We start from the raw sequence: 22921 nt of genomic DNA on the forward strand, positions 1-22921 counted from the left end.
ATATATAATAACAAATTTGAAGTGATTTTTAATCAAAATTAGAATTAATATAAAATTTATTTTCAAAATCATAAATCATAAGCAGAATAAAAAGAATAAGAACTTATGAATTTCTAAGTAAAATATTTCAAAGGAATCATTAATTATGTCAAATATCTAATGATTTATCTTGAATTATCCATATTTTTATTAAGTTTTAAAATGATATTTTTCTATAATGTTTTGTCTGAGAAAACAAGGTATAATGATTTTTAAATATAGTTTCATTATTTATACACAAACAGTAATAATTTTGTCTTTTATGTCTTTTATTATTATAGTTGATCATTATAAATATTTTTAATTTTTATCAAGAAAAATTCTATAAATATAAGATTTAATTTCTATTACATTTAAAAATTTTTTAATTTTCTATTAAGAATTTCTTTGGCATAAAAAAAAATGTATCAGATTATTATTTTATTAATATATAATGCATTATTTCATAAATGCTTAATAATACATAATATAAAAGTATGTTTAATGATTTATCTTGAATTATATATCTTTATTCATGTAATATACTATTTATAAAATATGAATCAAATATTTCATTACATAATATAATATACTAAATGTTTATAATCCATAATTTTTATCTATCTTATCTTAAAAATTATAGTTTCCATTTTCCAATAATGCATAGTCTCAAATTTATTGGATCATAATTAATAATGATGCCTTGCTAACACTTTTTTAAATAACAATTTATTGTTTTTTGTATGGTTTTAAATCTAGTAATAAAAAGAATTATAGAAATCTTTTCCATAAAGATTTTAATAAGAAAATAAATAATATGAATGAAGGTTTTTATAAAATATCCATTAAGAAATCTATGTTATTTTAATTATTAATTGCATTTCTTTGGTCAAATTATCTAAAATTAATTAAAATAAGGATTAATTTAAAATAAGGATTTTTACTGTTATTATTTATAATTATTTTCATATTTATTTCATATATAATAATTTTATATTTGTCATGGTTCTTTATATTAATATCATTTATGATTTTTGCAATTTTAGCATATGTATATAATGCAATAGGCAATGCACAGAATATTTTATTTTGTATATTTAAATTGCTTCTCTTAAAAGCTTTTCATTTTTACTGTAAATAAAAATTACATCAATTTTCTATCAAATAATTTGTATAATTTACGTACATACACATTCTACTTTATTTAAATAAAAGAAAAGATTTTTATATTTTATTATTGCTATAATATGATTTTAAAAAAAATAAATTATATTTTAGCTTTGTAAATCAAAATTTTTAATCAAATTCATTTCATTATATCTACATTGTTTAATGTATTTTAATATCATTTACCATATGCAAGAAGAAAAAATAAATGAAAGAAAAAAAAATTTATGTGATATATAAAAAAATATTGATGATTTAAAAAATAATCTCGATACAAAAATATTTTTTATAATATTTAACATATTCATAGTTTAATATTATTATCCAAATTATGTACAAATATACATATTTTTTTCTATTATTATAACTAAGAAAGATATTTTAAATGATTATCTTTAAATCATCACATAATTAATAGTTATTAAAGAAAGAAAGAAGAAAATAAAACAAAAGAAATTAAGAAGAGAAATACAAAAACAATATTTATTAAAACTTTAAATAAGAATTATTTAATAATAAATTATAATTATCTATATAATCTATTAATTAAAATAAAAAAAATAAAAAATCTAAAACATATATATTAAAAAAATATTAAGTAATAAACTATAATATATATTATTAACTAATTAAATAAATAATAAAATTATGTTTTAAATTAGTTACAAAATTAATTAAAAATTTCCAAAATTCTAATTCAATTGAAAATCTATTGATAAATAAATTTAAGCTATATAGTTTTTGATAAGAAATACTATTATTAATTTTCGCTAATTTAAAGTTATAAATATAAAATTTTATGATAGTTATAAGAAGATAGATTTCTATTTGGCTATATTAAAAGATTAAATTCTACGACATAATTTATATAATATACAATATATATATATATATATATATATATATATATATAATATAAATATAATATATATATATAACTTATATAAAATAATATAAAATTAAATATAAAATTATAAGTTTAATTATATATATAAAATAAATACATTAAAATATAAAATATTTTTTATATTTGATAAATTAATTAAATTAGTATATATATATGAATATGAATATAATATAATATATGCATATAATATATATATATTCATATATTTATATGAAATGTAATAATTTTAAATTTTAAATTTGTACAGACTTTTTAAATATTGATAATATCTTTATGAATTTAAATGTTTTGAAATAATAAATCTTAATTATATATTTTTTATTACTTTTTTTTATTGAATGTATAATTTGTGTTATTGATATACATATTATATATATTAATGCAAATATATAAACTTATAAATTTATATTAATATGGTGATGTTTTCATAATTAAATAAAAATTGTAAATATTAATTAAAATTTATATTAATCTTAATTTATAATCTTAATCAGATATTTTTTAAGCAAATTTTTTTTTTATTACTAAAAAATATTAAATATGTACATATGTGTACAATTAAATTAATACAATTAAACAAATATTCAAATGAAATTATTTAAGTGAATCATTTTCATTATATTATATATAAATAAATAAAAGATAATTAATAATTACAATAATAATATAATAATATATAATGTTAGATTAATATATATAATAAATAAATAGCATTTTTATATTATTAATTTTTAATATAATATTAATTATTTTATTAATATTAATAAAATATTAATAAGATACTTTTTATATAACTTATTATATTTATATATAAAGTTTTTTATTTCTCCAATTAAATTAAATGACAATTTATTAACAATTTATAAGTGAAAATAAAAAGAAAATATTATATTATCATATATATAAGTTTTTATAAATGCACATATATAAGTGCACATATATAATTAGCACATATATAAGTTTTTTTATAAATGCTTTGTTATGAAATTATAAACAAGTATTAAATATAGTCTGAATATGTATATAGGAATAAATTAAAGAAAACGAAATTACAATGTTTTAATTTTCATTTTAAAATTAAATTCTGAATTTTTTAATTTAGAATTTATTATGCTATATATATATATTTAAATGCTATGTAATATAAATATAAATATGTTAAATTGATATTTAACAAAGTTAAAAAAATTATAGATAAATGTTATATAGTATTTAGAGACAATTTTTACATATCTTTTTTTTATTGTTTTTATTTATGGATCATGCTTTAACAATTTGGATGAAAAATTTTATACAAAAAAATTCAATTATAATTTAAATTAAATACATATTATAAAAAAATTATTTTTCTTAAATTATAATTAATTAAATTTATAATATAAATACAAATATAATATAAAATATAAAATATTATATTTGTTAAAGTATAAAAATTAATCAAATAATTTATGATATAATATATAATAATTATAATTATAGTAACAGTATATCAATAACAAATGAATTATTTTTAATTTACATGAAAAATAAAAAATTATAATTTTGTTAAAAAATAAAAATATTTATATACTTCTTAAAAATATAATGGCTAAAATAATAAATATGTGAGAAATAATTTTACATTACTTTGTTTATAGATATAAGTATATATTTTTAATTTATTAGTTGTTTTATACATAATATATATTGTTTTATACATATATAATATTTTTAAAAATTTTTTAAAAATTATTTTTAAAAATATAAAATTATTTTTAATTTACATGAAAAATAAAAAATTATAATTTTGTTAAAAAATAAAAATATTTATATACTTCTTAAAAATATAATGGCTAAAATAATAAATATGTGAGAAATAATTTTACATTACTTTGTTTATAGATATAAGTATATATTTTTAATTTATTAGTTGTTTTATACATAATATATATTGTTTTATACATATATAATATTTGTAAAAAATTTTTAAAAATTATTTGATAAAACATTTAATAATAAAAAATATTTATAATACCAGATTTTATTCTCCAGCAATATCAAATACTGATTCATTTTCATCATCTTTAGATAATTCGTTATTATTTTCTAAATTAAAATCAACATTATCTTCGGAAATAGTTTCAACGAAGTGTTCGGAAATAGTTTCATTAATTTCGCTATTTTCAATAAATGTTTCTTTCTTTTCATCTAAATTTTCAATTTGTTTTGTCTAATAATTATAAATCATTAGTATATAAAATATAAAAATTCAAGAATTATATATATTAATTTAATAAAAATATTTACTTCATCTAAAATTTCTTTACTTAAGGATTCTTTTGTTATAAACATTATCAAATCAATATCTTCTACATTTGGATTTTCTTTTATATTTGAAGTAGATTCTAATTTGTCAGGTATAGATTCCGTCCTTAATTTATTTATATATTAATTTTAATAACTTTATATAAATATATCATATACATTTACATATACAAAATAATTTTTTCAATTATTTTAAAAAAGATTAAAAATATAAAATAAAATTTTGTTACAAAGATATATTTTTAAATGCTTTATATTATTATTATATAATATTATAATATTTTGGTTTTTATATATCCTAATATTATAAAATTTATTATTGAAAAATCAATCAACTTTTAATTAGATTAGAGAAATAAAAATAATCTATTTTGAAAAATAATTTTATCTAATTAAAATATATATGATAAAAAATTTAAAAATATAAGTATATTAATAAATATACCAAAAAAAAAATAAAGTATAATAACCATTTAATTAATAATAAATTATTTAATTAATAATTATTTTATTTAAGAAATGAATATTTATGAAAATTTCATCACTACTCTACTATTACTTACGATTCAACAACATAATTTTCAAATTTGATTTGTCCTTTAATAAGGATATCCCTCAGAAATATAAATACTTCAATACAACTCATTGTTATTAAATCCCAACGACTATAAGGATACTAAAATATACAATTTAAATTAATTAATGTATGAAATTAATATTTGATATAATTAAAATATATAAACATGTAAATTCTTAATATTATCTATTATCTATTATCTATATTTAAAATTTATAAAATTTTTAAAATAAAATTTTAAAAATTAAATAAGAATTAAATTATTAAAAAATACATTACCTTTAGTAAACATGTTGCATTATACTTTAAATCATAAATAGTTTCAAAAACTGCTCTTATTTTGGATTCTATTAATTTCAAAAAATGTTTTGCAAGATTAATTTTCAATCTTATTTTATGAAGTATTGTTTTTAATGATGCATGACGAAAATGAATATTATATTGCTCATAAATAGTTTTTTCTATCAATATCATGTATTCTCTTTGTTTTGCATTCTTAGGAATAGGAATATGTGATAAATTTTTTTTTGCATTTTCTAATTTCTTTTTTATATATTCTAATATTATATTTTGTATTTTTGAAATTTTTATATTATTTTTTATAAACAAAGATTGTGTATCCAATTTTTTCTTATAATTAATTTGTGATTTTCTACACAATAAAAATATGAACAAGAAAAAAGAGATATAAACATTTATAAATTAATTGATATAAGAAATTTATATATAAAATTACATTGAAATTCTATCTATATAGATAGAATTTGATTATTTTTAATAAAATCTAAGAAATATAATATAATGTAATGCAAAAAAATAATATACAATTATAAATATAAAATGGAAAATATAATCATTTGCTAATTTTTTTGATTAAACAAAAAAATAAATAATTTTTATAAATAAACCAAAAAAATATACTGTTAATATTATATAATATTATAATATCACTAAATTAATGAAAACAATCACAAACACAAATCACATAATTAATGAAAACTATTATTATTAATTAATAAATAAAAAATTTGCTAAATAATAAATATGTTTAATAAATTGCTTCTATAAATTGATTAATAAAAAATATTTCAAATATAGCAAATATATAAAAAAAGAAAATATTTTAAATTGCATATTCATTGTAAAATGATAAAATTTAACTATTACTTTAAATAAAGTTCAGTATCCTCTTTTGATGAAATATTCTCAGAAATTTGTAGTAATTCATGTTTCAACATAATATTTTCTCTCATCAATCTTTGATTTGGTAAATTTATATGTTTATTAACTTGCATTTGAAATTGTGCTGCCAAATCAAGAAGACAATCGTACATTTCATTTTTAAGCCTAAATTGAAGAAATTTTATAAATCATTTTTTACAAAAATTTTTTGTAGTAATTATACATTATAAAAAAAAATAGCTTTAATCATCTTAATTTTGATATTATCAAGGATATCATTTGATTATTTATATATATATATATATATATAATATATATATATATATTATAATTAATATATAATATATACATTGTGGCAATTGTTATTCAAATATATAATAAATAAATTAATATCTTATCAGTTGATATTTATCCATAGAAAATATTAGAAATGTGAAAATAAAATATGAAACAATTTTTATCATTATAATTTTCATTTATTATACATTTTGAATATCAATCACTATAATAAGTTTGTAGAAACAAGTAAATTTATATATTGATCGATAAATATTATTTCAAATGCACATATATATTTAATATGATAATAATTACCATTTAGAAATATTTTAAAAATCAAAAGATTGCTAATTAAATTATGATGAAAAGTTATTTACGAAATGATATCTTCATCACATATATTATACTAAGATCAAGATAATCAAAACTACTTTCCTTATAATGCATAATTACCTTTTTTTTTTATTTTCTTAATTCATGATAAAATAAATAAAATCAATTTTTGATAATATATAAATTGAATAAAATTTTTATACATTTCTTTATCGAATTCAATTTTTCGATTAATAATTTCTATAGTTTCTTTTACTTTCTTTTCATTTTCTATCATTTGTTCCTCATTCTCTTCAAGTTTTTCTTGTAATACATTTTGCACCCTTTTAAAATCTTGCAAAACATTAATCTCCGCATCTGAAAAAAATTTTTTTTTATAATGATAGTTAATGAGTTTAGATGTGATAGTTTAGATAATAATAATTTGAATATAAATAATTAAAAAATAATAAATAATAAATAATGAAAAAATAAAATAAATGATAAAAATAACAAAGAAATAAAATAACGAAAAATTTTTAAGTTACTTAGAACTTTGGCTTGAGAAATTAATTCAAATTTAGTTTTTTTATAATTTTGATTAAATAATTCCTTTTTCTCTTCATATAATCGTTGATTTTCTATTCGATCATTTTCTATAGTATTGATTTTATTTTTTAAACTTTCTACCAAACTATTTTGTGTTAAAAATTGTTTGTTTAAACTTGTAATTTCTTCAATTGTTTCTGTATCTATTGTAGCTGAAAGTTCATTTGTAGTTTCAATTTCCTCTAACAATTCTTCATTTCTTTCATCTAACCTAAATATTAATTTTAATATTATGATCTTTAATGTTTTCAAAAAATTTATTTTTCTTATATTAATATTAAACATAAAACAATATAACAAAATACAAAATTTATTTATTAATAATAAAATTCAATTTCATTTTGTTTATTTTACCTGTTTATTCTAGATTCAATATCTGCGATTTTAATGGTATAAAAAGTTTTTTGCATATTAATAATCGTTGGTTTCTTTTCATCATCTTCATATGATTGTAATTTTGCTGGTAATGAAATATTTCCTTTATCCTTCCCGTGTAAATCCACCATTTTTTTGTATTTTTTTTATGAATATAGTATCCTTAAAAAATAAAATATACCTATATAAATAAATATAAAAAGAAAAATTAATAATAAATATAGATTTATAAGTATTTACTACAACTATTTGTGTGAATATTATTACAATTAAACTATATTATATCAAATTTTAACAATTTGCTATCAAATATTGCATTATTCCGTTACAAAATTCAGTCATTATGTTAAACCTTATAATATTATTATATAGTCATTCCAAAAATTAAATTTTATGGTATAAATATTACTCACTTATAATATTAATATGATAATTATGAATAATTCTATTATATTTATATAATTTCATTATTTAAATTATTTCATAATTTTAAATATGTAATATACATAAATCTTGATAAATCTATTTGTATAAATACTGTTTATTATGGAAAATTCATTTTGGTCAAAAGGAATCTAAACATTTAGGTAATTAAATTTCTTAGAATGCAAAAAATTATATATTTTCAATTAAACATTTTTTTTATTTAAATTTGAAAAGAAAATATCTAAAAATTTCTTTTAATTATGTACTTTTTTAAATAAATATATTAAAATATTAATAATAAATTAATACATTAACTCTGTTCAAATAGATTAATTTTATATTTCATATTTTTTAATTTTTTTATCTTTTATGATTTACAAGATTTATTAATTTATTATGTACATAATAATTAATGTATAATGTATAGTATATAATTATGTATATAATAATATAATAAAATATATATTTATTTCGAAAAGAAATAAAATATATATTAATAAAATTATTATAGTTGTTTATTAATTAAAAATAACAATAATAATTATTATAAGAACATTTATTTTAGTTCAATGAAATATATAATTTTATTTTTTTTTTTCATTTTTTTAACTATATAGTAAATATAAATAGTTAAATGTTATAGTTATTATATAATTATTATATAGTTATTATATAGTTTATTAAATTTTTAATATTAAATCATGTTTATTTGCAGATTATGTTATTGTTGGAATGAATTTATATATATATATATATATATATATATTCAATAAATGATAAATTTTTATATATTATCAAATATACAAATTTTTTAGTTTTAAATTTTTATCTATTTAATCTCTGAAATAACTAATATTTATACAATTTGGAGCTAACTTCAGTTATTTAATACACAAGCAATGTAATAATACACAAAATTTTTTAAAGGAGTCGTTAAACAACTGAGTAGAAATTGTTAAATACATAACATATTTTTGAAGTCAATGATTATATAATTGTAAAGTATTACTTTTTTAATATGAAAAAATATTTTTAAAGTACTCATAAATATTAATTTGTGCGATAACCGAAGATGTGCATTGTCGTGTTTCAATGACGTAATTTTATCTTTATGTCACGAAAAGTCATATTCTTCGGACAGATTTCTTAAAATGAATTTAAGAATATTTTTATCAAGCTGTTCAAATTAAAAGTAAGAATCTAAAATAATTATTTCGACGTAATTTATTTTTTTTTATATATATTCATAATATTCGTTGAAATTTAGGTTACAATACAAAACAAATGTTATAATACAAATATAAAATCTTTTATATAAAATATTATTATATATTAAGAATGACGTATTTTTAAAACTGATTTTTATATTTACGATAATATATACATAAAATAAAAATTTTACTTTATAAAGCAATTATAAAGCAGTAATAATAGATTTAAAATAAAAATTATTATCCAAACATTTTTATTATATATATTTCTTTTATTAAAAATAATTTAATAATGATTTAATTATCATATGATTTGGTTATGTATAATATGTTAAAAAAATGTATAATTTAAATATATAATTTAAAAGTACTAAAATAATAATAAATAAAAAATATTAATCATTTCTTATCAATAATCTTTTATAAATTTTAAATATTTTAATATTTTGAAGTATATTTTATAAATGAACAAATATTAAAAATGAAATATATTAATATTTAACTATTTATTTTATATTTAAATATATCAGTTATTATATTACAATTATTGAAAAAAGAAAAATAATTATGTATTTATATGTATTAATAAGCTATTTATTTAAATTAAATTTTATTTTTTATTATATTTTTATTATAAATACATTTATATAATATATATATATGTATATATATATATATATGTATATAATATAATTATAAATTCATTTATATTTTTATAATGTTTATAAGAATAAAACAAAAATTGAAAGTCTTCTATTCTCTTCTAAAATATGATACATAAGAAGAATGAGGAAATGAGAATCAAAAATATTTTTATCCTCATTAATATTTGTAAATCTGAAAAAAAAAGTTTTTTTAAAATTGTATTTTAGATTTTTTAAAATAGTAAAAAAATAGTATAAACTTAATAATATATAATTTATATATTATAGTAATAATATATTTTTTTATTTTTGATTATTTGTGACAAATTATTAAGAATTCATTAATTATACTATTTAGATTTTCTTTTGTTTTTTTTTTCTAAAAGATTCTTTAATTTTTGCAATATTATTAATTTTTAGCTTCTTTGAACTTTTTTCTTTGATTTCTATTAAAATTGTTCTATTATAATCATTTTTATCAAAATATAAGCTTAGATTTTTAATTAAAGTTATATAAAGTTAAAATTATATATAAGAAGATATAAGAATAAAGAATTGGGAGAATTACTTTTTAGCAGGAGAGTTCTTATTGATCTAATAAAAATGTGATTTGAAAAATCGATTTATGAAATTGATTTATCATCATTATTATCATGGTTAGTTTTAAATTTTAATTTCAACACTATTACAAACTTTTTTATATTCAGATAAAAAAAGTTGAAAAAAAAATGATCAGAAGAAACCAAAAATTAATAACAGTTACAAAAGTTAAAAAATGAAGAACACAAATTTGAACAAAAATAACAAAAGAAAATCTAATATAATTAATATTAATATTCTTAGCAATTCTTGATTACAAATAATTAAAAATAAAAATTGATTAAATAAATATAAGAAAATTAATATTACATATTGAATTCATATTTATTAATAATTTAAAATATAGATTTAAAAGAATATTTTTTTTCTTTTTTCAGATTTATAAAGGAAATAATTTTTTTTGATTTTTCATTTTATATTATTACATTATGAAAAAATATAATATTTTTTCAAAATTTGTTCCATTTTTATAAAAATTATGAAAATATGGATATGTATAGTTACAATAATTGTATTTTATTTGTATATATATATATATATATATATATATAGAATTAATATATATTAATATATATAGAATTAATATATATTAATATATTCATTATTATTTTTAGAGAATTGATTCTAGAAATTAAAACAAACAAAAATTAATATAAAAAAATATTGATTACAGCTTATTTATTAAATTATTAATAATTCAATTTGTGCTAGATATTAATTTGTAAATAATTTTAATTTAAATAAATAAATAATTAATTGTAATTGTAATTTTTATGTATAAAGAAAATGAAATGGAATAGTTTAGAAATGAGATATAGTATAATTTAAATTTTTTTGTAAATATATAAAACTCTATTAAATATTTCATATAAATATATCTTTTTAAATAAGATTATTTTTTCATATTATTAATATTCATATAATTAATATTAATTAAAATAAAAATATAATTAAAATAAATTAAATAATTATAAATAAGTATTAATTATAAATAATTAAAAAATTAATTAAAATAAATACTTTTATTTTAATATAATACTTTTTTTTAGAAAAATCATTAGTTTAGGAGATATAATCTTAATAGTAATATAAAGTAATAATAGTATGAATATGTATGTATTATATAAAGTTTTTAATAATAATTTGAAATTAAATTAAATCTATTAATATTCTATTAAGCTAAATTTATAGATATAATAATAATCCGATATTAGTAATTAGACTTTTTGTTCAATAAAATGTGCAATATTTTTTTACAGATATAGTTAATAAGATTGTAATTCTTGGAAAATATGAATAATTATTATTAAGTTTTATTAACTAATTATTATTAATCAAAATTTTAAAGAAATATCCATATTATTAATTTTACAATATTGAAATTAAAATATCAATCAATGAATAATATCCTAAATCAATGACTTTTCATTACAATAGCTTACAATATAGTTTAATATTTTTTTTATATTATAGTTTATATATTATAATTTAATATTTTTTAAGAAATAATTATATTGTTTGGAATATTATAATTATAATTCAACTAGAAAAAATATATGTCACTTTCATATGAGCTTTAGATATTCTTCTGTAGAAAAACTGACATTAGATTATATTATATTCTCTTCAATACTATTTAATATTTGAATTATTTTTTTTTATAGAGAATAATTTAGTAATTTTTACTTTATATTTCTTTCTATTTTTATATTCTTTGTATTATATATATATATATATATATATATATATATATATATATATATATATAATATATATATCTTTGTGTATATATATATATATATATATATACAATACAAAGAATTATATAATATATTATATATTATTAAAATTATTATTATTATTATTATATTTATTTTGGATTACTTATTATATAAGTATAAATATAAAGATATAAAATTATCTAAAGAAGTATAAGATTTGTTTTTTATACTACAAAACTATTTATATAATAATTTAATTGATTAATTAAAATATTATGATTTTAAAGAAATAATTATTTTTTCTTTATTTATATCAAGATCAGCTGATTAAAAAAAGTACAATCAAAATATAAATTGAAAAATGAAGTTACGAAAAGAGTTAATTTTTCTTTTACTGATAATGTCTGTTACTTCGGAATCAATCATTTCCAAAAAACGATCTGATACTTCTGAAGAAGAAACAGAAGAAGATGTTAGTTTAGAAGAAAATGCATTTGAACATTTGCAAGAATTAAAAGCTTTACATGATACAATTCTGAAGATTGTACCAGCTTCTGAACCATATCATCTCAATGATAAAATTACAAAACAAAAAGAGGAAACAGAAAATGAACCAAAAACAAAGAATGAAAATCCAGTAATGAAGAATGTTTGGATGAAAGCAATGATAGCTCAAACTAAAAATATAGATTTACCAAATAATAATTTAAGAATTGAAGAAGAAGATAGTGAAGTATGGAATGATGAAGAACAACTTGAAGCATTTAATGAAGAAACTCAGGAACCACTTACTCCAGAACAACAAGAAGGTATTTAAATTAAAATTTATATTGTTTTTGTAATTAATTTATATTGAGTTAAAATTTGTTATTAGAATAAGTTTAAGATTAGCCATTATTAAAATAAATTTTTATTTAAATAATTATTATTAAAATGAAATTATTATTTATATAATAATGTATGATAAATTAATAAGATAAATTATTTTAATATTTATATTTCATTTGCTATTTAGATATTTGATTGTAAAAATATAAAAATATTTTTCTGTGAAATTTTTTGAATGGAATTTTTATTCTGCAAAACAAATTTTCTTTTGTGTAAATATGTTTCTTTTTATTTTTGATTTATGCACTTCTTAATCTAAGAATTTATTATATGTAAAGAATTTTATTATTTATTTATTAATTTATTTATATATTTTACTTATATATTGTTATCATTATTAATTTTTATTTTCTATTATTGAAAATTTTCTATTCTATTTGAAATAAATAAATAAAAAATTAAATAAATAAATTACTAAGTAAATAATCGTTTGAAAATAATTTATTTCTCAAATAAAGTTTCAAAGAAGTTTTATTTGCAAATATTTGTATTTCAAATAAATATATTTTTTAATTTATTTAAAATAATTATTTGCTCTTTTTATTTTTATTTTTATTTTAAACAAAAATTGTTCATAAATATTCATAAATAGATTTCACTATTATAAATGTTTTTAAAATTCTTAAATAAATTTACTTTGATATACTTAATGACAAATAGAATTACTATTCTTATTCTTTGTAAATCAACTTTTAGATAATATATGTTAGAACATGTGTTTGCAAATTTAATTAATATTTACTTTTTCTTTTTTGTTTTTATATCTTAATAGCAAAAATCTTACCATAATAGCATAAATCTTAGAATCTTTTTAATTATTTTAGATTATATTTCTCAATGCTAAATTTATTTGTGGGTTTTTTCAAATATATTATCCATATATTATTCATATCTTTTGGAAAAAGAAAATATAAGTTATTAAAAACTTTAAATGAGAAATTTTACAAACCTAAATATAGAGATAGTAGATATTATAAGTAGATATTACAACACATTTAATATATGAGCATAAGCATTCACAAAATAGCTTTTTTGAATCAATTAATTATAATATAAGGAATTTGAATTAGTAAAAATATATACTATTCAATAGTTCATACTATTAGGCACTACTAAATATATTAAATATATAAAATATATAAAAAATATAAAATGATTCAGTTTTTGCACTTTAAATAAAGTAAATTTTTTTTAATTTTCAGCGGAGATGATATTTAAGAAGGCACAAAGTCTCTTAAATGCTACACGCACAAATAAGGAAGAAGCTTATAAATTATTAACATCTGCAGCAATTCTTGGACATCGTGAAGCTTGGTCTATGATAGCATGGGCTCAATTATTAGGAACTCAATCTGGTTCAGCTTCTGGTCAAGATATTCCAGCAGCTTATGAGATATTTAAAGAACTTATTGAAACTGGTTTACCATCTGCTCATATGGTTTGTAAATTTTTATTACTATGAATCATTTTTATTGTTTAAGTTTTTAATAAAATATAGTTTATAAATTAATAAAATATTCATGATATTATATTGATAATATATTTTTTGTAGGGTATGGGCTTTTTATATGCAACTGGTTTAGGTGGAGTACAAGCTTCACAAGCAAAAGCATTGCTTCATTATACAGTAGCAGCTCTTGGTGGAGATACTCGTGCACAAATGGCTTTAGGTTATCGTCATTGGGCTGGAGTTACAACTCCAGCTTCATGTGAAAGAGCTTTAGATTTTTACCGTAAAGTAGCCAACAAAGTTGCAGAAGAAGTTTCTCTCAGTGGAGGTCCAGTTGTTCAGAGAGTTAGACTTCTAGATGAACAAGAAAATCCTGCATATAGCTCAGGAATCTTTGACCAAGATTTAATAGAATATTACCAATTATTAGCAAAAAAAGGAGATATACAAGCTCAAGTAGGATTAGGACAATTACATTATCAAGGTGGAAGAGGTGTACCATTAGATCATGAAAGAGCATTACAATATTTTCAACATGCTGCTGATGCTGGAAATCCTCTTGCTATGGCTTTTTTAGGAAAAGTAATAAATATTAAATTTTTTTGAGATTTATTTTTAAAATATTTTTAAGATATTTTCTTGAATTAATTCTTTTTTATATATATACATATTGAATAATAACTTATTTTATTATTATTGTATATTATATTATATATATTATACTTATTATATGTGAAAATTAATATTGAATTAATGTTAATATTAAAATTGGTTAATTATATTATACTTAATATATTTTTTTATAGATTTATTTAGAAGGCAGTGACATAGTAAAACAAGATAATGAAACAGCATACAAGTATTTCAAAAAAGCTGCTGAACTTGGAAATCCTGTTGGACAAAGTGGTTTAGGACTTATGTATCTTTATGGAAGAGGAGTTGAAAGAGATACAGCGAAAGCTCTTCAGTATTTTAGCCAAGCTGCAGAACAAGGATGGGTTGATGGACAACTTCAACTTGGCAACATGTATTTTAGTGAGTTTTAAAAAATTAATTTTACAAATTTATATTTTTTTATTTTTTAATTATATATATATAATATTATATGTATATATACATATATATATATATACATACATATACATATTATATATATATGTATATATACATGTAATATTATATATTATATATATTATTAATTTGATATACAATTATATATAATTATATATGTAAGTTTTAATATAGTAATTAATATTTATATTAAAATTACTAAAAAATTACAATGCTAAAATATTTATGGATTATATGAATTATGGATTATATTGATTTTATATGGATCTATATTAATATGATAATTTAAAATATTTTATTATATTTTCGTTATTATTTTATTATTATATATATTTTCTATCCATTCAAAGTTTTTTAATTTTTTAATTTATTTTATTATCAAATTATTCTTAGATAATAGAATTATTATAGATAATAATAAACATAAATATTTAGAAAATCAAAAGTCAAAATAAGTAAATATTTTACCAAATATCTCATATCATTATTTAATTTATTTAATTTATAAAAGAAATATCATAATAAATCTATTCTTTTTATATGTTAATTTCTATTCATATTTCATCATTATTTTTATCATTATATTGTTATTTTATATTTTCATCATTTTTAAAATTTTAAATAATCTTTGTTTATATAAATTTTTTTATTCTAATTTATAATATATTAATATATTAACAATGTTTATTAAAACTTAAAATATCTTTTATGTATGCATATGCATGTATATTTTATTTTTATTTTTATTTTTTGCCTTTTAATGAAATATTGAGATTAATAAAGTTTGATGTACTTAAATACTTATTTGAAATATAATCTATATGCGTATAATGTATACTTTTCGTAAAACGTACCTTGCTTGTTTTAAGAATTTTAAGTTTTTTTAATTTTTTTATTAAAATAATATCTTTTATTAAAGCATTTTTTATTTTAGAAAATATTTTTTAATCAATTTTGAATATATAAGTTATAATGATTTTAAATGAATATGTAAAGAAAAATACAAAAGAAAAGTAATTCTTGAATTTAAAATAATATTTTGATAATTATGTGATATTAATATATAATAAATTTATTTTAATAATTCAATTGTTTAATAGGTGGCACAGGAGTAAGACGTGATTATAAATTAGCCAACAAGTATTTTAGTTTGGCTAGCCAATCTGGTCATGTTTTGGCATTCTATAATTTGGCACAAATGCATGCTACTGGTACAGGCATGATGCGTAGTTGTCCAGCTGCTGTTGAACTTCTGAAAAATGTTGCTGAAAGAGGCAAATGGAGTGATCAATTAATGATTGCTCATACAGATTATAGAGAAGGTAGAATAAATGAAGCTTTCGTCAATTATGCTCTCCTTGCAGAAATGGGTTATGAGGTAGCACAGAGTAATGCTGCATTTATACTGGATAAAGGAGAGACTACAATACTATCAGAAGAAGAAGGATTAGTTAGAGCACTTGCTCTATGGGCTAGAGCTGCTGCTCAAGGATATTCTGCTGCTCAGGTATTTATTAATTATTGATTTTTATAAATATCTGTAATAATACAATAAGACTGTCTGTTTATAAATTATTACTTCATAGACATATTTTAGACATAATACTTACTATACACTATTATAAAAAGAGAACATAAAAAAAATGGCTAATTGACTATGAAACAACAATAATATGCATCATTTATTATGATGTTTAATAAAAATTGTTGATTATTAGATATATATTATTAAAAAATAATAAATTTTATTGATTTTTATATATATATCAATGAATATCTAATTTATCAATGAATTTTGTTTCATTCATATTTTTGAAAAGAAATATGAAAAATATTTTAATTATAAGTGTTTATATAATTATATATTATCATTATAATTATTAAATTTTATTTTATTGCTTTTAACATTTTTCTATTTATTATAAAATAATGAATTCATTATACAAATGATTCAATTATAAAATAAATTTTTTAATGTTTTGTTTGTTCTTTTATTATTCAATTATTATTTTATTATTATTATTTTTTATTATTTTTTATTATTTATTATATATTTGAATAAAATAAAATATAATTATTCCAGAACTTAGAAAATTAGCCAAATTATATAATATTAATAATTCATAAATAATTAATTATATAATAATAATAATTAATTATATTTGCATATATTTTAAAATTTTTAAAATCTTTTTTTTAATATTTATATATTGTCATATATTTGTATTCTTTCTTTTTATTTAGTCCCATTATTTATTTAAAATTTTATTTATTCTATTTATTCATTTTATTTTATTTATTCATTTTCGTATATTTACTTATTCTTCAAAAAATAAAAAGTTTTAAATTTAGCATTGTTTTCTTATTAATTTTTTGTTTTAGTCATGAATATTTTAAATTTAATATTTTTTGAATATATAATCAAAAGTTTTCCTTTTATTATTATAAATATAATTTTAAATAATCATATATATCACATTGTTTTCCATATTTTATAACAGATGACGTTTTATTATGTACTAAAGCGTATTACACAATCTAAATATTAATCTAAATATTAATATTAATTATCTTTATCATTTGTATATCATACTTATTTTTTCATCATTTTATATTGTACTTATTAGTATATATTTATAATATAATATAATCAAATATAATATAATATAATATAATAAAAATTGTATATGTTATAATTATATATATACATATATGGAAAATAAGTTTATTTTATGCTATTTATTTTTTCTATTTTTATTTTTTAAAAATTTGAAATTTCAATACAAAAATTTCAGAAATAATTTTAAAAAGTTATTTTAATAAGAAAATTTTAATAAACTAATAAAGTTGTATTAAATATATTTTTATTTATAAGAAATTTATAATGATAGGTCAAATTAGGAGATGCTCATTATTATGGACGAGGAACAAAAGTTGACTATGAGGCTGCAGCTAGCCATTATCGATCAGCTTCTGACCAACAACACAATGCTCAAGCAATGTTTAACTTAGGATATATGCATGAACGTGGCTTGGGTTTGGCAAAGGATCGACATCTAGCCAAACGATGCTATGATCTAGCAGCTGAAGCTAGTCCAGATGCAAGAATTCCTGTAGCACTGGCACTTATTAAGCTTTCATTTCTTTTTGGATTGGATTATCTACAAGAATTTAGTCTTGCTGATCATTTAAATAAATGGGATCAGCTTTTAGGTCAAAATTGGGATTTATATCTCATTGGACTACTTACAGGCATGCTTAGTTTAATTATTTATTTCCGCAGACCACAACCACCACCTCCACCTAGAATTAACTAATTTTTAATTATTTTTTCCGAATCCATTTCTCTTTATCTTCTAGATGAAATGAAGTTTGTTACTGATGGTTCATAAATACATGCACATGTGTGCATATTGAGATGTTGTTTTCATTAAATCACCTTGTTTGCATAAAATTTTTTGAAATGCTTGTAAACAATGTATATTTCAAAAGTTTTTTTTTTTCTCTGCGTGAACATATATAAATCAATATTATCGACCTATTTATTTTATAAATTTTAAAATTATAATTATAATAATTTCTATATAATATTTTGAACAATTTTAACTTTAAAAATATACAGATTTTTGTTTTCTGTATATGTGTATATAAAAAGTGAAATTTTTAGAGAAATTGCAAAATTTTAAATATTAAATATTTATTTAATTGTATAAATTATTATTGTTAAATGAAAATTATTTATAAATTAATTTGGAATAATTAATTTTTATTTAGATAGATTTTAATTTTTTCTTGATGCATAATATAATTCAATAGAGCATATAATATTATTTTTTTCAAAACTACTATAGATATCAACATTCTTTAAATAATTGATAAAATCTAATAATATAGAATGTTTTAATAGATTTCTATATAATAAAATAAATAAAAAATTAATTATGTTGTTCCATTTAAAAAAAATAACAGAGAATTTTTTAATTTCAAGATACATTTCAAAAGTTCATTATATTATTATTCATTTTAAATCTTTGTATTTAATTTTTATTTATAGTTTATTAATCTAATCTTATTAATTTTAATATTTGAAAAAAATGGTAGAGAAAATTTTTTGAATTTTGAGATACACTTCAAAAATTCATTATATTATTATTTTGATATTTAATTTTTATTAATTTTAATATTTAAAAAGCATGTCGATATAAGAAGTAGTTTTGAAAAAAATAGGTTATAACAAAACGTTGTATATATTTTTATATTATTTTGAAAAAAAAATATATAAAGTATTAATATATTCGTAAAATCTTTTATCCGGAAGATTGATTCTAAAATAAAATCAAAACAATACGGAAATTGATATACAAAAATATGATTTGAAACAATCAGCCTCAAATTATAAGCAATTTTAATTTATATTAGATGAAAACAGGTATGAAAGATGAAACAAAGTGAAAGACGAAGATAAGATAAGATGATGATGATGACAGATATAGTTGTTTTATTTTATTGCATATATCTTGCTTTGTTTAATGCTTAAATTGCTTATGACTTAATAAATAAATTTCAACAAAGACATTTTTGTATATCAATTTTTATTATATGACGTATAGAATCAATTCATCAAAGATATTTCATCAATATCTTACAAAGTCTCATGAATGAATGACATAAAAACAAAAAAAATTTATAAATACATACTCTATTTGACTTTGTTGTGAGACACTATTCTCATTTTCTTCATAAAAATGTTCAAATGACTTATATTAGGATGTCCCATAAGTTTCTTTCGCACAACACTATGAATGATTTTAACTGGTTATTTTTATATAAACATGCATGCTTATCTATTAGTCGTTTATGGCTTCAGTTTCAGTCATCTCAGAGCTCTTTTAATGTTTCATTAGTGACACAGTCTTTTTCAAAACTTTTTTCTACACTATTCAATATGAAGCCAAAGGAAGCATTTGTGGTATATTATGCTTGATTGTTTTAAAAAAAATAATAATGCAAATGATATTGTGGATGAGATTTGTATTGTTTACGGGAATGATGCTATAATTATTACAACTATCTGCAATTGGTTTAAAATTGGCAATTTTGATTTGAAAGATGAAGACTATAATGACTACCCAGCAAAGATGAATACGGACTTTATCAAGGCCATGTTCGCTGAAAATCCGCGATATAGTATGCAAGATATAATGGATACCACTAACATTTCGACTAACGTTTCCAGGGAAACAGTAGATAATCACTTAAGATAGGATATATCAATATGAAGTTTCGATATGAAGTTTGGATTCCACATCTATTGATGGAAACTGATTTTATGAATCATTTTATGAAGTCTCTATGCAATTTCCTTCTCCAGTGACATGAAAGAAATCCTGATCTGAGACTAGATTGGATTTTGTATCAAAATGTGTATTGAAAATGCACTTAATTTAAAGATAATAGACCTTTAACTGTCACAAAGCTTGGATTTCACCCAAAGAAAGTTTTTCTATCCATTTGAAAAGATGTAGTTTACAATGAACTCTTTTCTCAAGATGAAACCATCAATTTTGGAAAATATTGCAATCAGCTTGATAAATTGAAAGACGCCATAGTAGAAAAAAATGGACGAACTGATGAAATCATCATGATAATATAAAATCGCATGTTGTATTGACTATAAAAGAAAAACTATTACAGTTTGATTAGGATATTCTATCGCATCTTCTGTACCTAGATTTTGCTCTATTCGACTATTACTTGTTCTTATCATTAAAAAATTCTCTCTATGATAAACGATTTAATCTGTAAGCGAAAGAAAAACATATCTTGAGGAATATTTTGCAAATAAATCCCAACAATTTTTCCAAAAAAGAAATAATGAGGCTTCCTGAGAGATGCAAGAAAATGATAAAGCAGAACGGTTCATATATAACGCAATAAATTAATTTTTTTTAAACAACAAATATCGTGTATTCATTTTGTATCAAAAAAAAAAAAAAAAAAATTTATGGGTCATCCTAATATAATAAAATATCTTATGATGAATTTTAAATAATATAAATAAAAATTTATTAGATTTAAATCAGGTATAGAAAATAAGATTTCTTATTTTGAAATTGTTCATTTAAAAATTATTTCATCACTTAATTGGTATATAGAAAATTAACTAAATTAATTAAGATAGAATTAATCTTCCAAAGAGAAAAAATGAGATTTATTTGAATATTAAAATATTTATTATTCATGTCTATATATTTAAATTAAATTTTTGGTTTGGTCTGGTGCCATAAGAAAATGATTTGATGTAAGTTCTTTTTAATCCAATGATGTTTGTTATAAAAATTTATTATATTGTATTTAATGAATTGAGTTTTATTAGTAAATAATATCAAATTCAGAATTATTTCAAATATTTGAAAAAAAAATATGTCAAGTACAAAGAATTATTCTGGGTTTAAAATTATTTTTTTAAAAATTTCTAAATTCATTATATAAATATAATTTTCTGCTATTATTATTCTCCAATGCTGTCTTTATTTCTATAAATACGATTAAAAATTCGTTTTTCTACATTTTTTAATTTTTGAACATGATTAATATTAAAATTATCAGTACCAATATTTTTTTTCGGAAGAAAAAGAATTCACAAAAACAATAGAATTTATATGTTCTATTGGATAGACATTTGCTCGGAAAACGGTTTTATATATAAATGTTTTGTTTTATTATTCTGGATAGCACCATATATTAAGTCTACTTATCTACTATTTCTTTTTTTTTATTTTCACATGAAATTCTTATTAATTCTTATGATTAATAACTAACGATTGTTATATAAGATAAAAGAAAATTTTTAAAATTAGAATATAGAATTTATATAATAAAATTCGAGTTCATTTATAAATAATAAAATTAGATTTGCTCATTATTCGATAGAATTACTTTAACATAAAATTTTTATATTTTAATACAAAATCAAAGTCAAATAAGACATATATTTATATAAATTTTTTTAATTTTTTCATATGGATTTATTCACTAAAATTCATTCAATGCGACAATTCTTCGATGCGATGGAATATTCTAATGTATAAATATATATAATAATATAGAATCACGAAAAAAAATATAAATATTTATGAATGGATATGATATTTGAAACAGAAAAAATTGTTCATATTTA

The 22921-nt window shown here is 17.1% G+C and overlaps 2 protein-coding genes across 5 annotated transcripts; one reads left to right on the forward strand and one right to left on the reverse strand.

Annotated features, from left to right (window-relative positions):
* Positions 1 to 4060: 4060 nt before the first annotated feature.
* On the reverse strand, positions 4061 to 9096 carry LOC102656577 (CAP-Gly domain-containing linker protein 1). 4 transcript variants are annotated; one of them, XM_026442712.1, is made up of 9 exons: positions 9033 to 9096; positions 7710 to 7892; positions 7295 to 7566; positions 6971 to 7124; positions 6141 to 6320; positions 5253 to 5625; positions 4960 to 5072; positions 4379 to 4502; positions 4061 to 4301 (listed from the first exon to the last, which is right to left on the reverse strand). In XM_026442712.1, exons 2-9 carry the CDS (start codon positions 7859 to 7861, stop codon positions 4113 to 4115), a joined length of 1557 nt encoding a protein of 518 aa, XP_026298497.1. In that variant the 5' UTR covers positions 7862 to 7892; positions 9033 to 9096; the 3' UTR covers positions 4061 to 4112. The 4 variants fall into 4 exon arrangements, with proteins under 4 accessions (XP_026298497.1, XP_026298496.1, XP_026298494.1 ...); XM_026442711.1 differs by lacking the exon at positions 9033 to 9096 and adding an exon at positions 8144 to 8202; XM_026442709.1 differs by lacking the exon at positions 9033 to 9096 and adding an exon at positions 7971 to 8101.
* Positions 9056 to 19158, forward strand: LOC409281 (protein sel-1 homolog 1). Its single transcript, XM_026442708.1, has 7 exons — positions 9056 to 9348; positions 12651 to 13141; positions 14423 to 14658; positions 14773 to 15252; positions 15477 to 15705; positions 16842 to 17248; positions 18633 to 19158. Exons 2-7 carry the CDS (start codon positions 12694 to 12696, stop codon positions 19056 to 19058), a joined length of 2226 nt encoding a protein of 741 aa, XP_026298493.1. The 5' UTR covers positions 9056 to 9348; positions 12651 to 12693; the 3' UTR covers positions 19059 to 19158.
* Positions 19159 to 22921: the final 3763 nt, after the last annotated feature.

The sequence above is a fragment of the Apis mellifera genome, linkage group LG9, assembly GCF_003254395.2.
Source record: "Apis mellifera strain DH4 linkage group LG9, Amel_HAv3.1, whole genome shotgun sequence".
In the NCBI taxonomy this organism is placed as follows: Eukaryota; Metazoa; Arthropoda; class Insecta; order Hymenoptera; family Apidae; genus Apis; species Apis mellifera.